The sequence below is a fragment of the Hyperolius riggenbachi genome, chromosome 4, assembly GCF_040937935.1.
Source record: "Hyperolius riggenbachi isolate aHypRig1 chromosome 4, aHypRig1.pri, whole genome shotgun sequence".
Lineage (NCBI taxonomy): Eukaryota > Metazoa > Chordata > Amphibia > Anura > Hyperoliidae > Hyperolius > Hyperolius riggenbachi.
In genome coordinates, this window is record NC_090649.1 from 441,319,577 (window position 1) to 441,340,564 (window position 20,988).

The 20,988-nt window shown below is 44.3% G+C and overlaps 1 protein-coding gene across 7 annotated transcripts in view; it reads right to left on the bottom strand.

Annotated features, from left to right (window-relative positions):
* LOC137504319 (ATP-binding cassette sub-family C member 10-like) overlaps nt 1-20,988 on the bottom strand; it is a 54,252-nt gene that overhangs the window by 4,792 nt on the left and 28,472 nt on the right. For all 7 annotated transcript variants that reach the window (XM_068232579.1, XM_068232576.1, XM_068232580.1 and 4 more), the window contains exons 14-21: nt 12,344-12,533; nt 11,454-11,797; nt 5,779-5,948; nt 3,389-3,549; nt 2,328-2,581; nt 2,107-2,252; nt 1,939-2,036; nt 296-408 (exon numbers count right to left, since the gene is read on the bottom strand). In XM_068232579.1, coding sequence (XP_068088680.1) covers nt 296-408; nt 1,939-2,036; nt 2,107-2,252; nt 2,328-2,581; nt 3,389-3,549; nt 5,779-5,948; nt 11,454-11,797; nt 12,344-12,533 — 1,476 coding nt within the window. The remainder of the gene's footprint in view (nt 1-295; nt 409-1,938; nt 2,037-2,106; nt 2,253-2,327; nt 2,582-3,388; nt 3,550-5,778; nt 5,949-11,453; nt 11,798-12,343; nt 12,534-20,988) is intronic.

The window sequence follows — 20,988 nt, forward strand, 5'->3', positions numbered from 1 at the left end:
AGCACTCTATATTGCATACTGATGCGACACCCACAATAGCTGACCTAACCCCCCTCCCCCAATTTACTGAGTATATGATAATTTCTGCTCATTACAAGGCATACCAAGGACATCACTAGTCATCAGCAGCTGGAACATCCAAGGGCTGAATGCCTGAACTTTTGGATCCAAAACAAATGATCCAGCCTTTGAAAAGAGACTTGAAAACATTGATATTCAAATTCTCCTGGAGACATTAACCCGGGCAGAGGATACATCTCTCGCACCCATGGGGTACAAGAAATTTATGGGATACCTGTGAGCGATAGTGAGAACAGTGTGGTCCTTAAATCTCTCCCGGATGGTGAGTTGGAGCAGTTGGTCCGTTTGGTGGTCTACACTGGCTGTGGCCTCGTCAATGCATAGGATCTGTTGGGGAGACACATTCATGGATGAGAGACTTGTAGGCACTACAGCAGTGAACAGTCACTCTGGCATTTGTTCAGCAGCATTTTAGAGCCGTGGTCTCATCATGTAAAGTATTTGTTGGTTTGTGGATCTCTAAAGTATGCTACTAATTGGCTCTACATAGCAATTACCCAGTGCTGCTCATCTCTTCAAATCCCTATGATAGCCTCCATCCACCAAGCCTCATTTGCTGCTCCTCACACTGGCCTCTCTCCACCACTCCTCATCTGCTGCTCCTCAGCTTGGCCTCTACCATGCCTCATTTGCTGCTCCTCACCCTGTCCTCGATCCACCACTCCTCATCTGCTCCTCCTAATCTTGGCCTCCATCCACTATGCCTCATCTGCTGCTTCTCAGCCTGGCCTCCATCCACCACTTCTCATCTGCTGCTCCTCTCTGTAGATCCCTACCCTGGCCTCCATCCACTAATCTTTATCTGCTGCCCCTCACCTTGGTCTCTATTCACCACTCCTCATCTGCTACTGCTCTCACCAAATCCCTAACCTGGCCTCCATACACCACTCCTAATCTGCTGCTCTTCTCTGCAGATCCCTAACCTTGCCTCCATCCACCACCACTTATCTGCTGCTCCTCACCTTGACCTCCATCCACCATGCCTCATCTGCTGCTCCTTACCCTGTTCTCCATCTACCACTCCCCATATGCTGCTCCTCAGCCTGGCGTCCATTTACCATGCCTCATCTGCTGCTCCTCAGCTTGGCCTCCATCTACCACTTTTCATCTGCTGCTCCTCTCTGCAGATCCCTACCCTGGCCACCATTCACTAGTCCCCATTTGTTGCCCCTCACCTTGGTCTCCATCCACCACCACTGTTCTGCCCCACCTCACACTAGCCTCCATCCACAACTCCTAATCTCCTGATCCTTCTGCTGACATTCATCCACCAATCCTCCTGCCCTGCTCCTTTTTGCAAATCTTTACAATCACTTTTACCATCACAAAATATCTGCAGATCTACTCCATAAATCTAAAAAAAATAGATTCTCTCTGCAACTCCAAAAACTACCTCTTCCCATGATTTCTCACCTGATGTTCCTCTCTGCAAATCCCTTAACTGGCTCCTCCCATGACTTCTTACCTGATACTCTTCTATGCAAAACTCGACACTGGCTCCTTCCATGACTTCGTATTTCATGCTCTTCTCTGCAAATCCCTTTATCGACTCCTCCAATGATTTCTTACCTGATGCTCCTCTCTGTAAATCCCTATTCTGGCTCCTCCCACTTCTTTTTACCTGATGCTCTTTGCAACGCTGTACACTTACCTTACTCTTCTCATCACGCAACATTTTCTGCGCCTCTCTGCAAATCACTATACTGACTCCTCCAACTGCTACATACCTTGCTGGTTCTGGACAACCACTTTAGATATTACAACACAACTTGCCACCAAAATCAACAGGTATATGAAAAATAAAGTCCATAATTGACTTCCTGGGCCCAAAAGCTTCAGTGTATATTGGCACCTCACCTTAGCCTGTGTCAGCAGAGCTCTGGCCAGACACAAGAGCTGCCGTTGTCCGAGGGAGAAATTCTTTCCTCTATCACCAACGCCAGCATCCAGACCCCCTGCAGGACAATGACCATTAGTGACACAATGTATGGTGGAGGCACAGACTATTCTCTATGAGGCACTCACCAATACGCTCTACCAAGTCCAGTAAATGGCACTGTGACAGTACATCCAGCAGATCAGTGTCTAGGTGGTGGGACAATGGGTCCAGGTTCTCACGCACACTGCCGCTGAACAGGAAAGCATCCTGAGGGATGATTGCAAGCCGTGACCTGGTGGAAAAACCTATATATGACACACGTATGTAAATTTCTACAGATCCATCCTATATAGTCCAACTCACAAACCTCAACACCTCCAAACTCAATTCTTGTGTGGGAATGTCATCAATGAGGATAAGCCCAGAATTCAGTTCCACCATACGGAAGAGAGCCAAGAACAAGCTGGACTTTCCAGAACCTGTCCGACCCACAATTCCAACCTTCTCTCCAGGAGAAATAGTAAAGCGGACGCCATCGAGGGCATTGGGAAGACCAGGACGGTAACATAAAACAGCATCTCTGAACTCAATACAGCCATTGCTAGGCCAGCCTGGGTCCACCTGGAAGAAAGACAAGGATGGAAGGAGACATTCTGGAACCATCTGAAAGTAACTTCTATAAATACCCTACAAGATCTCTGTGGACATAATGTCCTCACTAGCTCTGAAGTGGCCCCAGGTCGTAGTCTTATGATCAAGCTCCATTGCCATTCCCTGCACATTGGTTCTTCTGTACTCAAGCATCTCCGGCAAGAATATTATACAGACTTGTATTATGAAGGTTAGAAATTGTAACTCTCAACAGAGTCGTATCAGATCCTTAACCCACCATTACTCTCCCCTATTTGGCCTCATATGTCAGCTGTGCATAGTACTCCTCACTCCCCACACTCCTCATTACCCTCCCTTCTGTGGCTTCACATGACAGCTGTGCAGAGTACTCCTCGCTCCCCATTACCATCCCTACTATGCCCACATGACAGCTGTGCAGAGTACTCCTCGCTCCCCATTACCCTCCCTACTATGGTCTCACATGACAGCTGTGCAGAGAATTCCTCTCTCCGCACACTCCCCACTACTGTCCCCTCACTGGCTTCACAGGACAGCTGTGCAGAGTACTCCTCAGTCCTCACACTCCCCATTACCCTCTGCTGTCTGGCCTCACATAACAGCTGTGCAGAGTACTCCTTTTGCTCCCCTCTCTGGCCTCACATGACAGCTGTGCAGAGTTCTCATCTGCACACTCCCCACTACCCTCCCCTCTCTGGCCTCATATGACAATTGCAGAGTACTCCTCCCCCTCCCTCCCCCCCCCCTCTATGGCCTCATATGACAGCTGTGCAGAGCACCCATAACCCTCACACTCACCATTACTGTCCCCTCTCTGGGCTCACACGGAAGCTGTGTGGTGTACTCCTCTGTTCTTTCCACGCTCACCATCATAGCCTCTGTCTGCGTAAAGCTGGAGATGAGGCCAGACAGTAACCCTGTAATGGACAATGCGTAGGATAGGGACAGTCCGATGAGACCTGAAAGTAAGAAGATATCCATGGCAAAGTCTGACCAAAAGAGGAAGAATGTGTAACACGAGTATCAGGAGTAATGACTGAGATAGCAGAACATAATGAGAAACTCCAAACACCATACATGAGAGAGCAGGAGAGACCATTAGAGAGAGATTAGGGAGAAAAAGAGACTGTCTATGAAAGAAGAGACTACTATGTTAAATAGATTCTTTAAGGATAGGAATCCTTCAGATGTGATCACCCAGCAGTCCTTCCTCCATTCCACAGGATAACAGAGCAGGGGTCCACACAGACTTCTGAAACAGTGGGGTATAGCCACTAAACTGCAGTGAAATGTAAACAATAAGCGGTAGGCATGGTATTTAGGTGTGTAATCTTTAAAAAAGGCATAACTAGTAACTAACATGTGGTAATACCTATGCATATAAGGAATGCACAAATGTGACCTCAATCTTGCCACTGATGTATTTGCACAAATTGCACTTGCATTATGCACAGTATTGTAATTGCATGCATTTATCTATATTTATGCATATATATATATATATATATATATATATATATATACATACATTATTATCGTATCACGATACGCTGTACTCTTAATGCGCAAGACCCTGCAGACGTTATTCCGATTAACACAGTTTAGTGAATATACTCCAATGTGCTTTGTTAATCCAAGTGCTTTATAGGTGAACTAAACACTAAGGTTTCCACTCCACACAGCAATAATAAAGTCCCCAACAAACCAGAGCTCATATATAACAAATGAACAGGTGGATCCACTAAATGATGTCACAATCATGTAATTTTCTTGCAAAAAACACAAAGTAGACATTGTAAATAGTGTGGAAGTTCCAGTCACCAGAAGCTCTATAAATGGACAGTCTTATTTTCCCACTGAAAGCTCTGGATCATGGGACATGGGTAATGTCATAGTCAGTCATTCTTCTAGGTCATGGGCAATGTCATGGTCATTTTCTCTTATGGGACATGGGCAATGTCATAGTCACTCATTCTTCTGGGTCATGGAACATGGACAATGTCACGGTCACTCCTTCTTCTTGGTTGTGGGACATGGGAAATTTCATGGTCACCCCTTCTTCCTCGGTTGTAGGACATGGGCAATGTCTTGTTAAACCTTTCTTCTAGGTTGTGGAACATGGACAATGTCATGGTCACCCCTTCTTGGTTGTGGGAAAAGGGCAATGTCATGTTAACACCTTCTTCTTAGTTGAGGAACATGGACAATATAATGGTCACCCCTTCTTCTTGGTTGTGGGAGAAGGGAAATGTCACGATCACCCCCTTTTCTTTGACATGGGAAATGTCACGTCACCCCTTCTTCTAGGTTGATTTGAAGAAATATCCCATATACAGTGGTAGTGTATATGTTACTCCTTAGTGAAAGTAGGCACGATCTGAATTGGTGGGGATGTTGCAGTTTAGGTCATGAAGGTTGCAGTGCAGCTCTTGCAATGCCACTATCCAGTGGTAGGTGGGTGCTGTATCCCCCCTCCACACCTGTCTATACAGCTTCTTCTAGGTTGTGTGACATGGGCAATATCACGATCACCCCTCTTCTGGGACATGGGCAAGGTCCTTGTCACCCCTTCTTCTTGGTTGTGGGAAATGGACAATGTTCTGGTCAACTTTTCTTCTTGGTTGTTAGACATGGTCATTGTCATCCCACATATCTCATGTGTCTACTTCCTGTGGATGCAACAAAGCTTGTTACTGTCAGTCATATCCACTGTAGACAATTTGGTCCTAATCTCCCTCTGGTGTTTTTGGAACCTATGTTTATACGGTATTTGTGTGTTGTCAGCATAGGCAGAACCACATGAGCACTTGGTTGGAAACACAAAACTCTGTGTTACAATGAACCTAGTGAAAACTGAGATATTTTTTCTATTATGCAGTTGATAAAAAGCAGATGTTGTGTTGCAGACATGTCCATGTCATATATATTCTCGTACGGATCAGACAGATAAGCTGATTGCACAGGCTGCAAGGATTTCAATAGGAAAACAATGTTGTCCTTTCCATGATGTTTGAGATGTGGCATCTCTCTCCTGGTCAGTTGGTGACTTTATACTTACGGTTATAATGATTTCTTGTACAACCATCATGCACTTGGATTATTAATATTTCTGCAGAGTGTGCGGACCTTGTCCTTGGCCTTATCATATCAGAGACACTAACAAAGGACACAGGATCACACTTGCTCACCAGGATCTCCAGCCCTCCGCTGGTGCTGGATTATAGCGATAACAGCAATTGCCGACACCACAACGACCCCGATCATCTGCAAGCGGATGTCCAACCACTGCACAGCACTGTTACTGGTGAATACACACCGCTGGTTCCTCTCCAACCGAGCTTCACACTCCTTCTCAAACCTGGAATAAGGAGATAGGTGTTACTGGCCACTACAACTGGCTATCAGAGGAGTTACTGGCCACTACTACTTGTTATCAAAAGAGTTACTGCCCACTATCAGTGGTTATCAAAGGAGTTACTGGCCACTACATTTGTAGTATTGTCTCGCACTCACTAAAGGATTAAACCAATAGTCTTTAAGGGGAGTGCAACAGCTGAAAAGAGGGATGACGCCCTCTACGCAGTATTCAACAAGGAAAAGAGCTGGCACATCCAAAATTAATCTTTATTGGTTCCATGTAAAAGAATATGGCCATATTCTTTTACAATGGGACCAATAAAGTTTAACTTTGGATGTGCCAGCTCTTTTCCTTGTTGATTACTGGCCACTACTTGGTGCTATCAAGATGAATTACTGTCCACTACTTCTGGCTATCAGAGGAGTTACTGGCCACTACTACTTGTTATCAAAGGAGTTACTGGCCATTGCTACTGGTTATCAAAGCACTCACAGGCCACTACTACTGTTTATAAAAGGAGTCACTGGCCACTACTACTGGTTATAAAAGGAGTTACTGGACACTAATACTATTTTATCAAAGGAGTCACTGGCCACTACTATTTGTTATCAAATGAGTTACTGGCCACTACTACTGGTTATCAAAGGAGTCAATGGTCACTACTACTGGTCATCAAAGGAGTTACTCGCCACTACTTTTGGATATCAGAGGGGTTACTAGCCACTACTACTGGTTATTAGAGGAGTCACTGGCCACTACTACTGGTTATCAGAGGAGTTAATGGTCACTACTACTGGTTATATGTAACTTGTAGAAAACACCAGAAAACCGCTCACAGCACCCTGGGATAGTGCTGGATCCAGGACAGGCCAGTCCAACGAGACAGAAGCAAAGGAGGAGGATGTCCGCACGATATCCCTCAATCAAGTTCCTTTATTATGGACGTATCCACACCAAATCACACATCATATAGCTGACATGTTTCGAACCGAACGGTTCTTACTCATAGCTAAAAAATCTATGACACTAGACACCATATATACCATCCTCCTGTGGTGGGGGAGGTCCCGCAAATACAGTCACTCCCCTTAATCACCACATCCAGGAAGGGATATTCACATCCCGGAGAGAAGTACTCTTTCGGGTAATGTGTCCTATACGGTATGTCTGCGCTCCATCAGGTTTTATTTAAAAATGTATATAAAAAAAACTCGTAAAATAAAAATAAAAACAGACAATATAAGAGCCAAAAGAGGCAAAGACTAAGGAGCAACTCTGTATTACGTTATCAATGCTAAATCCCAACGGGAATTTAAACCTTTAGGGGTTCTCGTTCCTAGTCTAAAGATCCATAGGGCCTCTCGACTGGTAAGTCGTTTAGTCAGATCCCCCCCTCTCTGAGCTGGGAGAATCCTTTCCAGACCATGGTAGGAAAAAGAAGCCATATTGCCATCATGGACTTGGCGAAAATGCTTCGCTACATTAGAAATATTGGAACTAAGCCAACCGGGGCCGCAAAAATGTTCACCGATTCTGGCACGTAAAGATCTAGTAGTGCACCCCACATATTGTAGGGAGCACTCGGTGCATGTGATAAGATATATCACATATGGTGTGCCACAATTGATGAATTCCTTGATTGGAAACTTGCGTCCATTTGTGGTTGATATTGCTTCCCGTGTGCGCTTGTGTACACCACAATAATGACATGTTTTTACCCCGCATTTGTAAGAACCAGACAGACTAAGCCAGGTCGAGGATCTAGGTCTAGACTCAAACAGGCTAGGCGAAAGGGATTGGGCTAGAGTGGGGGCACGCCTACTGGCAAAACGTACTCCCTGTTGTAGGATGATCCGCAGATCTTCATCCCCCTTTAAAACAGGGAGATACTTTTTTAAGATGGAGACTATCCTATTGAATTCCACACTGTAAGTTGTAACAAAAGTGGGCCTCGAATCTGTAATATCCCTCCCTTCAGTTGCTGTCAGCAGGTGATCCCGACTTTTTTGATTGGCCCTAATTTTTCCTTTATTAATCATCCACCCAGGATAACCTCTATCCAAAAGTCTGTTCTCCACCTTCTTGACTTCTTCCCCGAGCCACGATTCCTCCGAGCAATTTCGTCGCGCCCTGATAAATTCACCCACAGGGACCGCACAAACGGTATGCCTCGGATGGCAACTCGTGGCCCGGAGAGTGGTATTGCCGCTGCAGGGTTTTCGAAATGTCCTAGACTGCACTCTCCCCTGAACAGGATCCCCCACTAGAGTGACATCTAAGTAGTCTATTGAACTCACCCCCCAGTTGTGGGTGAACTGCAAATTCAAAGAATTGTTATTCAGGTCACCCACAAAAGCGGGGATATCCTCAGGGGCCCCCTGCCAAACCAACAATAGGTCGTCGATGTACCTCCCGTACCACGCAACACTCCCCAGGAGGCGACCCCCACCCCCAAAGACGTGGCACTCCTCCCACCACCCCATATAGAGGTTTGCCAGGGATGGAGAAAACTTGGCCCCCATGGAGGCGCCACATCTCTGGAGGTAGAAGCCGCCATCAAACATAAAGTAGTTGCGGGTCAGGAGGTACTCGACAACCAGGTATATAAAGGTTCGGAGATCCTCAGAATAAGAGGAATATCTCTCCAGGTGATATCTAATGGCTTCAATGGCCAAATTGTGGGGGATACATGAGTATAGGGCCTTCACATCGATGGTAATCCATACATAGTGTCTTTTCCACATAAAGCTCTTCAAACTTGAGAGTAAATGTTTAGTGTCTCTAATGTAACCTGGGAGACGCCTAACCAGTGGTTGCAACATTGAATCTACCCACTCACTCAGGCGCTCCCCCAGAGAGCCAATGCCAGCCACAATGGGCCTGCCCTCCGGGGGAACGCCCGATTTGTGGATCTTAGGAAGGTGATGGAAAACTGGGGTGATCGGACTGGAGACACCCAAATAGTCCACCATTTTTTGATCCAACAGACCCAAACTTTGTCCATAAGACAACAGGTTAAACAATTCTCTCTGAAAAACTCTCATAGGGTCTGCCCCCAATTTCCGATATACTGTAGAGTCATTCAATTGCCTAAGGGCCTCAGACCTATAACTGTCACTATCCAGTACAACGACAGCACCCCCCTTGTCCGCATTGCGGATAACTATGCTCGAGTTACTCTGAAGATTAGAGAGGGCCTGTCGCTCCTGGTGTGACAGATTCGGTCTGTTTTTACTCAGATCCCCTTCCAGTTCCACCAAATCTCTCTCCACCAACTCTTGAAAGGTTTCCACATGATGTGTTCGGCTAGCCAAGGGATAAAAGGACGGGTTACGAGCAAAAATCGGCTTAACATCATCTATGGAGACTAAGCCAGTGCTTTCTGTGGCCAAAGAATCTAAGGCCCACCTAGCACTTAGCTCCTTAAAATCTCCAATATCATCAACACCGCTCATAGCTCTATCAACCCGGCCCTCGACTGCCTCACTATCAAGAAAATGTTTTCGGAGTAGAACAGCTCTAATGAATCTATTTACATCAACTATAGTTTCAAAAACATTCATATGTTTAGTTGGTGCAAAAGAAAGGCCCTTCTCAAGGACCCGCTTCTCCACATCCGAAAGTACATACCGGGAGAGATTCACCACACTCTGTATCCCCTCCCTCCCTGTTCTGGGCCGCCTGGCTCTATGTTTCTTCCCTGCCCGTCTAGTCTTCCTTTTCTTCCTTTCCTGCCCCTCCTGCGGCCTTTCCTCTGTCCCCTGTAGTCGTTGGTTGGACCATATACGTTTTTTGAAAAGCCTGAGGCTATAGGGGCCTGCAAAGAGCGGTCATGTGTTCCAGGGACTGAATTATCAGACAGGTCAGAGGCTTCTGGGGAACTAAAGCTAACCCTTCTCCCTTGTTGTCTCTGTGTTCTGCGGAGGATCGGTCTAGGTGATTTGGGTGATCTCGCTAAGGTCTCCCACTTGCCCCACTCATATATCACCCCTCGCTTGTAGTCTTCTACATCCCTTAAATACTTAGATCTCTTGGTTTCTGTTATAATACATTCTAATTTAGCAATGTTGTCACATAACTTTTTGTTCAAAACGTCATACTTCTCTAAACTCTCACATTTCGAAATATTATTTTTTAATTCTGTGATCTTAAGTCTAAAATCAATCAGCTTTTCCTCCTCATAAATAATGATGAGTTTCATCAAAGCCAAAGAACAGTCTGTCAGAATCTCGTATGTAACTTGTGGCACAGCCACTAGATGGTGCTGTTCATTTGTTTAAATTGGGAACATATTGCTTTGTTTTATATTTATAAATTTAAGACCAATGTCCATGATTGTATGAAAGGAGGTAACCTAACACGGTGGGTGGGACTGTAGTACCGGGAGCACGAGGGATGTTTGTGTGTGTGTGTGTGTGTGGGGGGGGATTACTGGAGTTTGGAGGCTGGAGGGAAGTTACTTAAAGCGGACCCAAACCAAACTTTTTTTTAATTCAAAGTATTTAGTTGCACCACTCTGACACATACAAAGATAAATATACACTCCTTCAAGCCTATGAGCAATTTCAGTGCATGCTTTTTACCCTTCTCTTTTCATAACTAGGGTTATACAGGTGGCAGCCATTACTTCTGAGCTTAGTAGGAGGTTTTAAATCATGGGTGTATTTGTCATCAGCTACCCTCCCTCACAGGGGCGCCATCTATGTGAAATCTTACACAAGCTGAGATCACCTCCCCTGTGACATCATCAGTAGAAGCCTGTGTTTTGTTTTTTATCTCCTCCACCAGTCTGCCGGATTCTGTCCCGGCATTATGAAAGGAAGGGAGGGGTTCCTCCAATAAATGTAAAATATTTTATATTTGTCATCATGCAGCTGAAAAAAGGATGCTATTTATTATTATAATTTAGAAAACTGATTTTATTTCTGAAATCTTTAGTATTTAGTAATCTCTAGTATTTTTAATTTGGGTCCACTTTAAGGTTGCATGGCTGACCCCGCTCAAAGCCCCTGATGAAGCAAAAGTGAAACCAGCTGGGTGGATCATAGATCTTTGAAGTGACTTTGTGTCTTTGATTATAATGGGGCCATGTGCTATATGGACCCATTATGTAAGTTTCCATATATATTTTAGTGTGTGGAATAAAGCATGTTTTCAACTTCAAGCGGTCTACACTTAGAGACTATTTTTCATGCATATTTGATAATACAATACCTGCCAAAAGCAACTTTGGGAGTAATCTACCCAAGGAAGGAGCTACTTGCTGGGACATTAACCCTCACGGAATTGTGACTGATGTGCTTATGACCTTGTAGTTCACTATATTTAGGGTAAGAGTTTGTCCGTGTGTTGGTGACAGGATATGACTATCATTACTTTGAACCACGATGATGGTGAGAAGATTGCACCTGGAGGTTTTGCTTTACATATGTAAATTGCTTTCAAACAGTGGCCTTCACATGAACCATGATGGACTGTAAGCTGGGATGAGAGTGATGCCCTCACCTGTCTGCCTGGCGCGTGGCTCGGATTGTGCTGAGTCCAGTCAGAGTCTCTGAGAAATGGCTGTAGATTGGAGACAGAGTGATGCTCTGCAGCCTTTTCAGCTCGCGGGATGTGTGTCGGTAAAATCGCTGGATGTAATAGTACAGAACAGCCAAGGGCAGCAGGACTGGCAGAATCCAGGGCAGTCCATAGCTGATCATCACCAGCATGCCCAGAAGACCAAACACATTGGCCAGAAAGATGTTCAGGAGGAATGGCAGAGTATCATCCACGCAGTACAGATCCGAGGAGAATCGGTTAATGATGCGTCCAACTGGCGTGCTGTCAAAGAATGACACCGTGGCCTGATGACAGACAAGAGACAGAAGAAAACACATGAAAATAAGAGTGGGGAAAAGCACAAACAGAGAACTGAGGGAGAGAGAGGGCTAAGAAGTTGAGAGAAGCAGAAAGAAGGGGGTGTAGAGAGGGGGGATATTGAGCAAGCAGGGGGTGAGGCGAGAAACGAGGAGGGGAAAAAAAGAGGAGCAGAGAAAAGGTGGCAGTGGAGTAGGGGGGATACAGAAAGAGACCGGGGACAAGAGGAATAAGGAGGGGAGAACAAAGCAGAGAAATAGGGGGAGAGGAGGAGGGGAGATACAGAGAGAGAACATAGAGAAGAGCAGAGAAATTAAGGAGTGAGGATGAGAGGAGACACAGAGAGTGAGAACCTGGGGATGAGAGGTAAGGAGAGAGGAACAGAAAAATGAAGAGGGGGGGGGGGTGGTGGTTGAGGAGGAAGGGAGATACAGAGAGAGAGAACCGTGGGGGCGGGGAGGTAAGAAGGGAAAAAGGTAGAGAAATGGGGAGGACTCTGACGGTAAGAAAAGATGGAGGCACTCAATACCCACCCTTAGCATTCTCTGCAGTAAGCGAGTGTGGATCACAGTGGCGGCTCGCACAGCTCCAAAGGCAAACAGGAGAGCTCGCAAGGCGGTGAAGACTGAGTTGGCTGCTGCTATCCCTCCATATACTGTGAGATAGAAAGTAATATCCTGAGAATTGTTCTGTTTGGTAAACTGAGCCCATCTTAAAGGAGACCTGGGGGAGACAGAATAAAGCCACTTATGGAGCATTATATCATCTCAGGAGAAGACTGTCCACAGCATAGCATAGCTGCAGTAATAAGAGACGGGAGGGGTGAGGCTCTGTATTAAATGTTAAAATACAATAAAGTATATTAACCTTGGGAGAGCCATGGAACCTAGTCTTTAAAGAGAATCTGAAGCCATATTAAAAATGGCTTTTTACCTTATACACATGTGAGGCATGTTTGCCCCTGCTAAAACGCAGCTATCCCGCGGCATAACGAGGGGTCTTTACCCCCCAAATCCCCCCTGCAAAATCCACGACCAACTTTGTCGTGGATTTTGCTGCTCCTGTGTGCTTCCGTGTGAGGCCGGGCTATGAGCTGCAGCCCTGCCTCACACCCGTCTGTCAGCGCGTATCTCCGCCTCTCCTCCGCCCCTCTCAGTGAAGGAAGACAGAGGGGCGGGGGAGAGGCGGCGATGCGCCGCTGACAGACGCGTGTGAGGCAGGGCTGCAGCTCATAGCTCTGCCTCACACGGAAGCGCTGCCCGGGCACCAGGGAGGGTATTTGGGGGGTAAAGACCCCACGTTATGCCGCGGGATAGCAGCGTTTTAGCTGGGGGCAAACATGCCTCACATGTGTACAGGATCTTCTCAAAAAATTAGCATATTGTGATAAAGTTCATTATTTTCTGTAATGTACTGATAAACATTAGACTTTCATATATTTTAGATTCAAATACACACAACTGAAGTAGTTCAAGCCTTTTATTGTTTTAATATTGATTATTTTGGCATACAGCTCATGAAAACCCAAATTTCCTATCTCAAAAAATTAGCATATTTCATCCGACCAATAAAAGAAAAGTGTCTTTAAAACAAAAAAAAGTCAACCTTCAAATAATTACGTTCAGTTATGCACTCAATACTTGGCCGGGAATCCTTTTGCAGAAATGACTGCTTCAATGCGGCGTGGCATGGAGGCAATCAGCCTGTGGCACTGCTCAGGTGTTATGGAGGCCCAGGATGCTTCGATAGCGGCCTTAAGCTCATCCAGAGTGTTGGGTCTGGTGTCTCTCAACTTTCTCTTCACAATATCCCACAGATTCTTTATGGGGTTCAGGTCAGGAGAGTTGGCAGGCCAATTGAGCACAGTAATACCATGGTCAGTAAACCATTTACCAGTGGTTTTGGCACTGTGAGCAGGTGCCAGGTCGTGCTGAAAAATGAAATCTTCATCTCCATAAAGCTTTTCAGCAGATGGAAGCATGAAGTGTTTCAAAATCTCCTGATAGCTAGCTGCATTGGACCTGCCCTTGATAAAACACAGTGGACTAACACCAGCAGCTGACATGGCACCCCAGACCATCACTGACTGTGGGTACTTGACACTGGACTTAAAGCATTTTGGCATTTCCCTCTCCCCAGTCTTCCTCCAACCTCTGGCACCTTGATTTCCGAATGACATGTAAAAGTTGCTTTCATCCGAAAAAAGTACTTTGGACCACTGAGCAACAGTCCAGTGCTGCTTCTCTGTAGCCCAGGTCAGGCGCTTCTGCCGCTGTTTCTGGTTCAAAAGTGGGTTCATGCTTCCATCTGCTGAAAAGCTTTATGGAGATGAATATTTCATTTTTCAGCACGACCTGGCACCTGCTCACAGTGCCAAAACCACTGGTATATGGTTTACTGACCATGGTATTACTGTGCTCAATTGGCCTGCCAACTCTCCTGAGCTGAACCCCATAGAGAATCTGTGGGATATTGTGAAGAGAACGTTGAGAGACGCAATACCCAACACTCTGGATGAGCTTAAGGCCGCTATTGAAGCATCCTGGGCCTCTATAACACCTGAGCAGTGCCACAGGCTGATTGCCTCCATGCCACGCCGCATTGAAGCAGTAATTTCTGCAAAAGGATTCCCGACCAAGTATTGAGTGCATAACTGAACATAATTATTTGAAGGTTGACTTTTTTTGTTTTAAAAACACTTTTCATTTATTGGTCAGATGAAATATGCTAATTTTTTGAGATAGGAAATTTGGGTTTTCATGAGCTGTATGCCAAAATCATCAATATTAAAACAATAAAAGGCTTGAACTACTTCAGTTGTGTGTATTTGAATCTAAAATATATGAAAGTCTAAGGTTTATCAGTACATTACAGAAAATAATGAACTTTATCACAATATGCTAATTTTTTGAGAAGATCCTGTATAAGGTAAAAAGCCATTTTTAATATGGCTTCAGATTCTCTTTAAGCACAACAGAGCCCACAAACAGCCTAAGAAGTTGGCTTTGACCACTGCGAGCACTGCTGGGGATCTGTAGGTGCTCGGCTGAATAGATTACTGTGGCACTACATGTGGTCTGAAGAAGTGGGCTCAGACCAACATAACATGTTACCTGTGCTTAATAATGCCTGGCCTGCATTTCCAGTTTCAGTATTTTTTTTTTTTAATTGGGGAGGCATCCAAAGTTTCACAGAGGGGCCCATCCAAAGTTTCGCATGGGGCCCAGTGATTTTCAGTTATGCAACTAAATACAAAAAGGAGCAAAGAACGTCTGGCACTGTAGCTTTAATGCATCACAGCAGGTGTACAAACGTGAATGGCATGTAATACAGGAAACAAGTCTGTAAATAGGTGGTACTTATCGTGCTCTGCTGAAGGTGGGTAGGCAGCTGTGGGCGCCAGTGGGTGCACGGCCTTACAGCCGTTTCGCAATGGGATGTGCACGATAAGCCTCCGAAGAAGCAGGGCTCATCCCATTGCGAAACGGCTGTAAGGCCGTGCACCCACTGGCGCCCACAGCTGCCTCCCCACCTTCAGCAGAGCACGATAAGTACCACCTATTTACAGACTTGTTTCCTGTATTACATGCCATTCACGTTTGTACACCTGCTGTGATGCATTAAAGCTACAGTGCCAGACGTTCTTTGCTCCTTTTTGTATTTAGTTGCCACAAATGTTTGAACTCTTTTTTGTCTTGAGCACGTAGCTCCTGCTGAAGTTGTTCTACTGCCATTCAGCATTCATATCTATACATCTGCAGTTTTTACTGAGTGCCAGCCTTTTCCTCTTGAAGTTTGCTTATTTTCAGTTTTGCTACTGGGGGAGGTATGTGATAGTTACAGTAAGATCGGTTGCAAAAATAAATAAATAAAGACATTCATCCATCACATTCAACCAGAAAAAAAATAATTAAAAAAATTGTAGTATTCAGAACCCCCACATTTGATCCAGAGGAAGGCGATACTGGACATAATTTTGTTTTTTAAAGAAAGTGTGCCAACTACTTTCATGGCAACTAAGATGTCCATGATGAGGAATTTCTATTAAAGCTGAACTGGAGGAGTGGCATTATTTACTAGAAAGGACTATTCAACCAGATATGAAGTTCACCAACCCAAAAGCCTAGATCATTTCAGTACATCACACCACACTTAACCTAGACAAGCTGGATGGGCATGCTTTATTCCCCCATATACTGCCGATCCTGGCTCTAAAAATGGCCAGACACCCTTTATTGTCTCCAGAAGAAGCCATACTGAACAAAATGATTTCCTCATTCCTGGAAAGTAACCTGGAGGATTCCCCTCCAAATCCACCTTCATCACCATACCAGGTCTGATGACCTTGGAGGGTTTCCTATAACACAGTAACAGGATCTTTGTTCCAAAATAGTCTCTGGCAGTAAGTTCTCCAGATGTGTAGTGACCACAACACGCCTCTCTCCTCACCCCACTCACCAGAGGCTGCTACATTGTCAGCCGCAGTGTTGCCCCTCCCCTTTTATCCGTAGACACGTCCCTCAGCCGTGGCCATGTCACACATCTGTGCATTGCTCGTACACCGCAATGTTCCTCAAAGGACCATGCATAATCCTCATGGGCTACATTCCTTGAGCCGTGTCTATTGTAGTATATGCCCAACCTTTTTATCCTATAATTTCCAATAAGAAATGTGGTTGCTCAGCCCCTGTGAAGGGAGGTGGGAATCAGAAGATGTTGGAGTTTAAGGCTTTTGCTGCTGTGAATCTTCAGTTCCTAATGGCGATAAATTGCCTTTTAAACAGAGGGGAACCAGACAAAGATAACAACCCGTGGCTTAGGGATGGGACGAATTCAACATTTCTTTGAAGCCAAACTCATTCTTCTCTTAAAATGAAGAATAAAGAGACCTTACTTGTTTAACAAAGTATTCTATTACACAGAAAGAAAGTAACCTCAAAAGGAAAACTGAAATGAGAGGTATATGGAGGCTGCCATATTTATCTACTTAAAGAGACACTGAAGCAGAAAAAAAAAATTATGATATAATGATTTGTATGTGTAGTACAACTAAACAATAAAACATTAGGAGCAGAGACATAAGTATAATATTGTTTCCCGTACAGGAAGAGTTAAGAAACTCCAGTTATCTATGCAAAAGAGCCATTAAGCCACAGGACTTTCAAAGTTACAGAGAGCTCTGTCTTCTGAAGCTTGTTATCTCCACTGTCAGTCACTGTATTTTCTTTTTCTCTCCAGAGGACAGGACACAAATTAACTGGCCTGCTCTGTAAAATCATTTAGAATGCTGAGTGGTGTATAAACTGCAAATATTCAGGACTGATGCAATGTTATAAAAAACACTATATGACTTAAGAATAAAAATGAGAATATTTTCTTTGCTACTAATGTTCTAGTAATTATCCATACTATACAACCAATTCATCATATCATAATATTTTTTTTCCGCTTCAGTGTCTCTTTAAAGAGACCCAGAGATGAAGAAACAGAATAGATTTATACATACCTGGGGCTTCCCTCCAGCCCCATCCGCATGGATCGCTCCCACGCCACCGTCCTCACCCTTCTCTATCGCCGGTACTGGGTCCGGTCCCTTCGGCCAGCAAGGGCCAGTCGATGCAAACACAGTGCACTCCCTCTGTACTGCACAGGCAAATGAGTAATGCAGGCACCGGAGAGACGGAGGGAGTCACTGTGCGTGCATGCATAAAACTGGCAGCGACTGGCTGAAGTTACAGGACCCGGTACTGGCGATACAGAAGGCTGAGGACGGCAGCGTGGGAGCGATCCATGCGGGTGGGGCTGGAGGAAGCCCCAGGTATGTATAAATCTATTCTGTTACTCAATCTCTGCGTCTCTTTAACCTCCCTGGCGTTATGATTATTTCCAGATTTAAGGTCTAAAAGCCATAACATTTTTTCACAAGCTTTTAGACCCTAAAAACAAGAAGAAAAACATACCTCAGAGAGGTCTGCAGCAGCTCTTGCTGAAACTCACTCAGGTACGGGATTACCACCCTGTTCTGCAGCTTTCCGTCCCGAGCCAGACTCGGGATTACCGCTAAGGAGGGTTAAGCAATACCATTTGCCTGGCTGTTCAGCTGATCCTGTACCTCTAAAACATTGGCCATAGATCCTGAACAACCATGCAGCAGATCAGGTGACAGGTAAAAATCTGACAAAATTAGCTGCAGGTTGCTTTTGGTGTGATTTATACACTACTGCTGCCAAATAGACCAGCAGGGCTGCCAGGCAACCGGTAGTGTTTAAAAAGGACATAAATATGGCAGCCTCCATATACCTCTCACTTCAGTTGTCTTTTAAAGACTTGGAGGATTTGTAGGCTGACATATTTTTCCTAAACTATACCAGTTGTCTGGCTGTCCAGCTGATCCTCTGCTTCTGATGATTTAGCCATAGACCCTGAACAAGCTGGGAGTTGGAGTTTTTATTTTTTTTAAACTTAAAGAAAACCTGAACTGAAAATTAAAAGTCAAAATAAACATACACAGTCATACTTACCTCCCGTGTAGTCTACTCCTCAATTTCTTTCTCCTTTCCCGCGTCCTGTTTGTCCACTGTGATCAAGGGAATTCTCTTTCCTCCATTTTGAAAATGGCCATTACCCCATAACAGCTTTCTGGTCAGCACACTGTTAAACTGTAACATTGCCCACTTGAGCCGTAGGGAAACAGACATTACTTGGCACAGCAGTTGTCCTCTCAGCTATAACTGACAGCAACTGGTAAATAACTGACAGCAACTGATATATTTCAGTTCTGACAAAATGCTGTCAGAACTGGAAGGGATCATTGTCAGAAGAAAATGGTGCGCTTCTGAGAGGAACTGATGGCAAGGTAACTATCTAATGTTCATTTGAAGTTACCTCATGTGTTTATTTTAAATAATTGTATTCAGCACAGGTTCCCTTTAAGTTTGACAGGAATTTTAAAGATCATGTTTGCTCCTGGTGTGTGATTAAGAAATGCCTGAAAGATCAACAGCACCCCAGGCAACTGGTATTGTTTTTGATTTAAAACATGGCACCCTCCATATCCCTCAATCTTAAAACATGGTACCCTTCTCCATATCCCATATTCTTACTTACTTAACCACTTCGGGACCACAGTCTTTTCGCCCCTTAAGGACCAGAGCCTTTTTCTCCATTCAGACCACTGCAGCTTTCACGGTTTATTGCTCGGTCATACAACCTACCACCTAAATGAATTTTACCTCCTTTTCTTGTCACTAATACAGCTTTCTTTTGATGCTATTTGATTGCTGCTGCGAGTTTTACTTTTTATTATATTCATCAAAAAAGACATGAATTTTGTCAAAAAAATGACTTTTTTAACTTTCTGTGCTGACATTTTTCAAATAAAGTAAAATTTCCTATACATTTGAGCGCGAAAGTTATTCTGCTACATGTCTTTGATAAAAAAAAAAACATTCAGTGTATATTTATTGGATTGGGTAAAAGTTATAGCGTTTACAAACTATGGTGCCAAAAGTGAATTTTCCCATTTTCAAGCATCTCTGACTTTTCTGCGCACCTGTCAGGTTTCATGAGGGGCTAAAATTCCAGGATAGTACAAATACCCCCCAAATGACCCCATTTTGGAAAGAAGACATCCCAAAGTATTCAGTGAGAGGCATGGTGAGTTCATAGAAGATTTTATTTTTTGTCACAAGTTAGCGGAAAATGACAGTTTGTGACAAAAAAAAAAAAAAAAAAAAAGTTTCCATTTCTTCTAACTTGCGACAAAAAAAAATGAAATCTGCCACGGACTCACTATGCTCCTCTCTGAATACCTTGAAGTGTCTACTTTCCAGAATGGGGTCATTTGTGGGGTGTGTTTACTGTCCTGGCATTTGGGGGGTGCCTAATTGTAAGCACCCCTGTAAAGCCTAAAGATGCTCATTGGACTTTGGGCCCCTTAGCGCAGTTAGGCCGCAAAAAAGTGCCACACATGTGGTATTGCCGTACTCAGGAAAAGTAGTATAATGTGTTTTGGGGTGTATTTTTACACATACACATGCTGGGTGGGAGAAATATCTCCGTAAATGACAATTTTTTTATTTTTTTTACACACAATTGTCTATTTATAGAGATATTTCTCCCACTCAGCATGGGTATGTGGAAAAATACACCCCAAAACACATTATACTACTTCTCCTGAGTACGGCGATACCACATGTGTGGCACTTTTTTGCACCCTAACTGCGCTAAGGGGCCCAAAGTCCAATGAGTACCTTTAGGATTTCACAGGTCATTTTGAGAAATTTCGTTTCAAGACTACTCCTCACGGTTTAGGGCCCCTAAAATGCCAGGACAGTATAGGAACCCCACAAATTACCCCATTTTAGAAAGAAGACACCCCAAGGTATTCCGTTAGATGTATGGTGAGTTCATAGAAGATTTTTTTTTTTTGTCACAAGTTAGCGGAAATTGATTGTAATTGTTTTTTTTCACAAAGTGTCATTTTCCGCTAACTTGTGACAAAAAATAAAATCTTCTATGAACTCGCCATTCTCCTAACGGAATACCTTGGGGTGTCTTCTTTCTAAAATGGAGTCATTTGTGGGGTTCCTATACTGCCCTGGCATTTTAGGGGCCCTAAACCGTGAGGAGTAGTCTTGAAACCAAATGTGGCAAAATGACCTGTGAAATCCTAAAGGTACTCATTGGACTTTGGGCCCCTTAGCGCACTTAGGGTGCAAAAAAGTGCCACACATGTGGTACCGCCGTACTCAGGAGAAGTAGTATAATGTGTTTTGGGGTGTATTTTTACACATACCCATGCTGGGTGGGAGAAATATCTCTGTAAATGACAATTATTTGATTTTTTTTACACACAATTGTCCATTTACAGAGAGATTTCTCCCACCCAGCATGGGTATGTATAAAAATACACCCCAAAACACATTATACTACTTCTTCTGAGTACGGCGATACCACATGTGTGACACTTTTTTGCAACCTAGGTGCGCTAAGGGGCCTAACGTCCTATTCACAGGTCATTTTGAGGCATTTGGATTCTAGACTACTCCTCACGGTTTAGGGCCCCTAAAATGCCAGGGCAGTATAGGAACCCCACAAGTGACCCCATTTTAGAAAGAAGACACCCCAAGGTATTCTGTTAGGAGTATGGTGAGTTCATAGAAGATTTTTTTTTTGT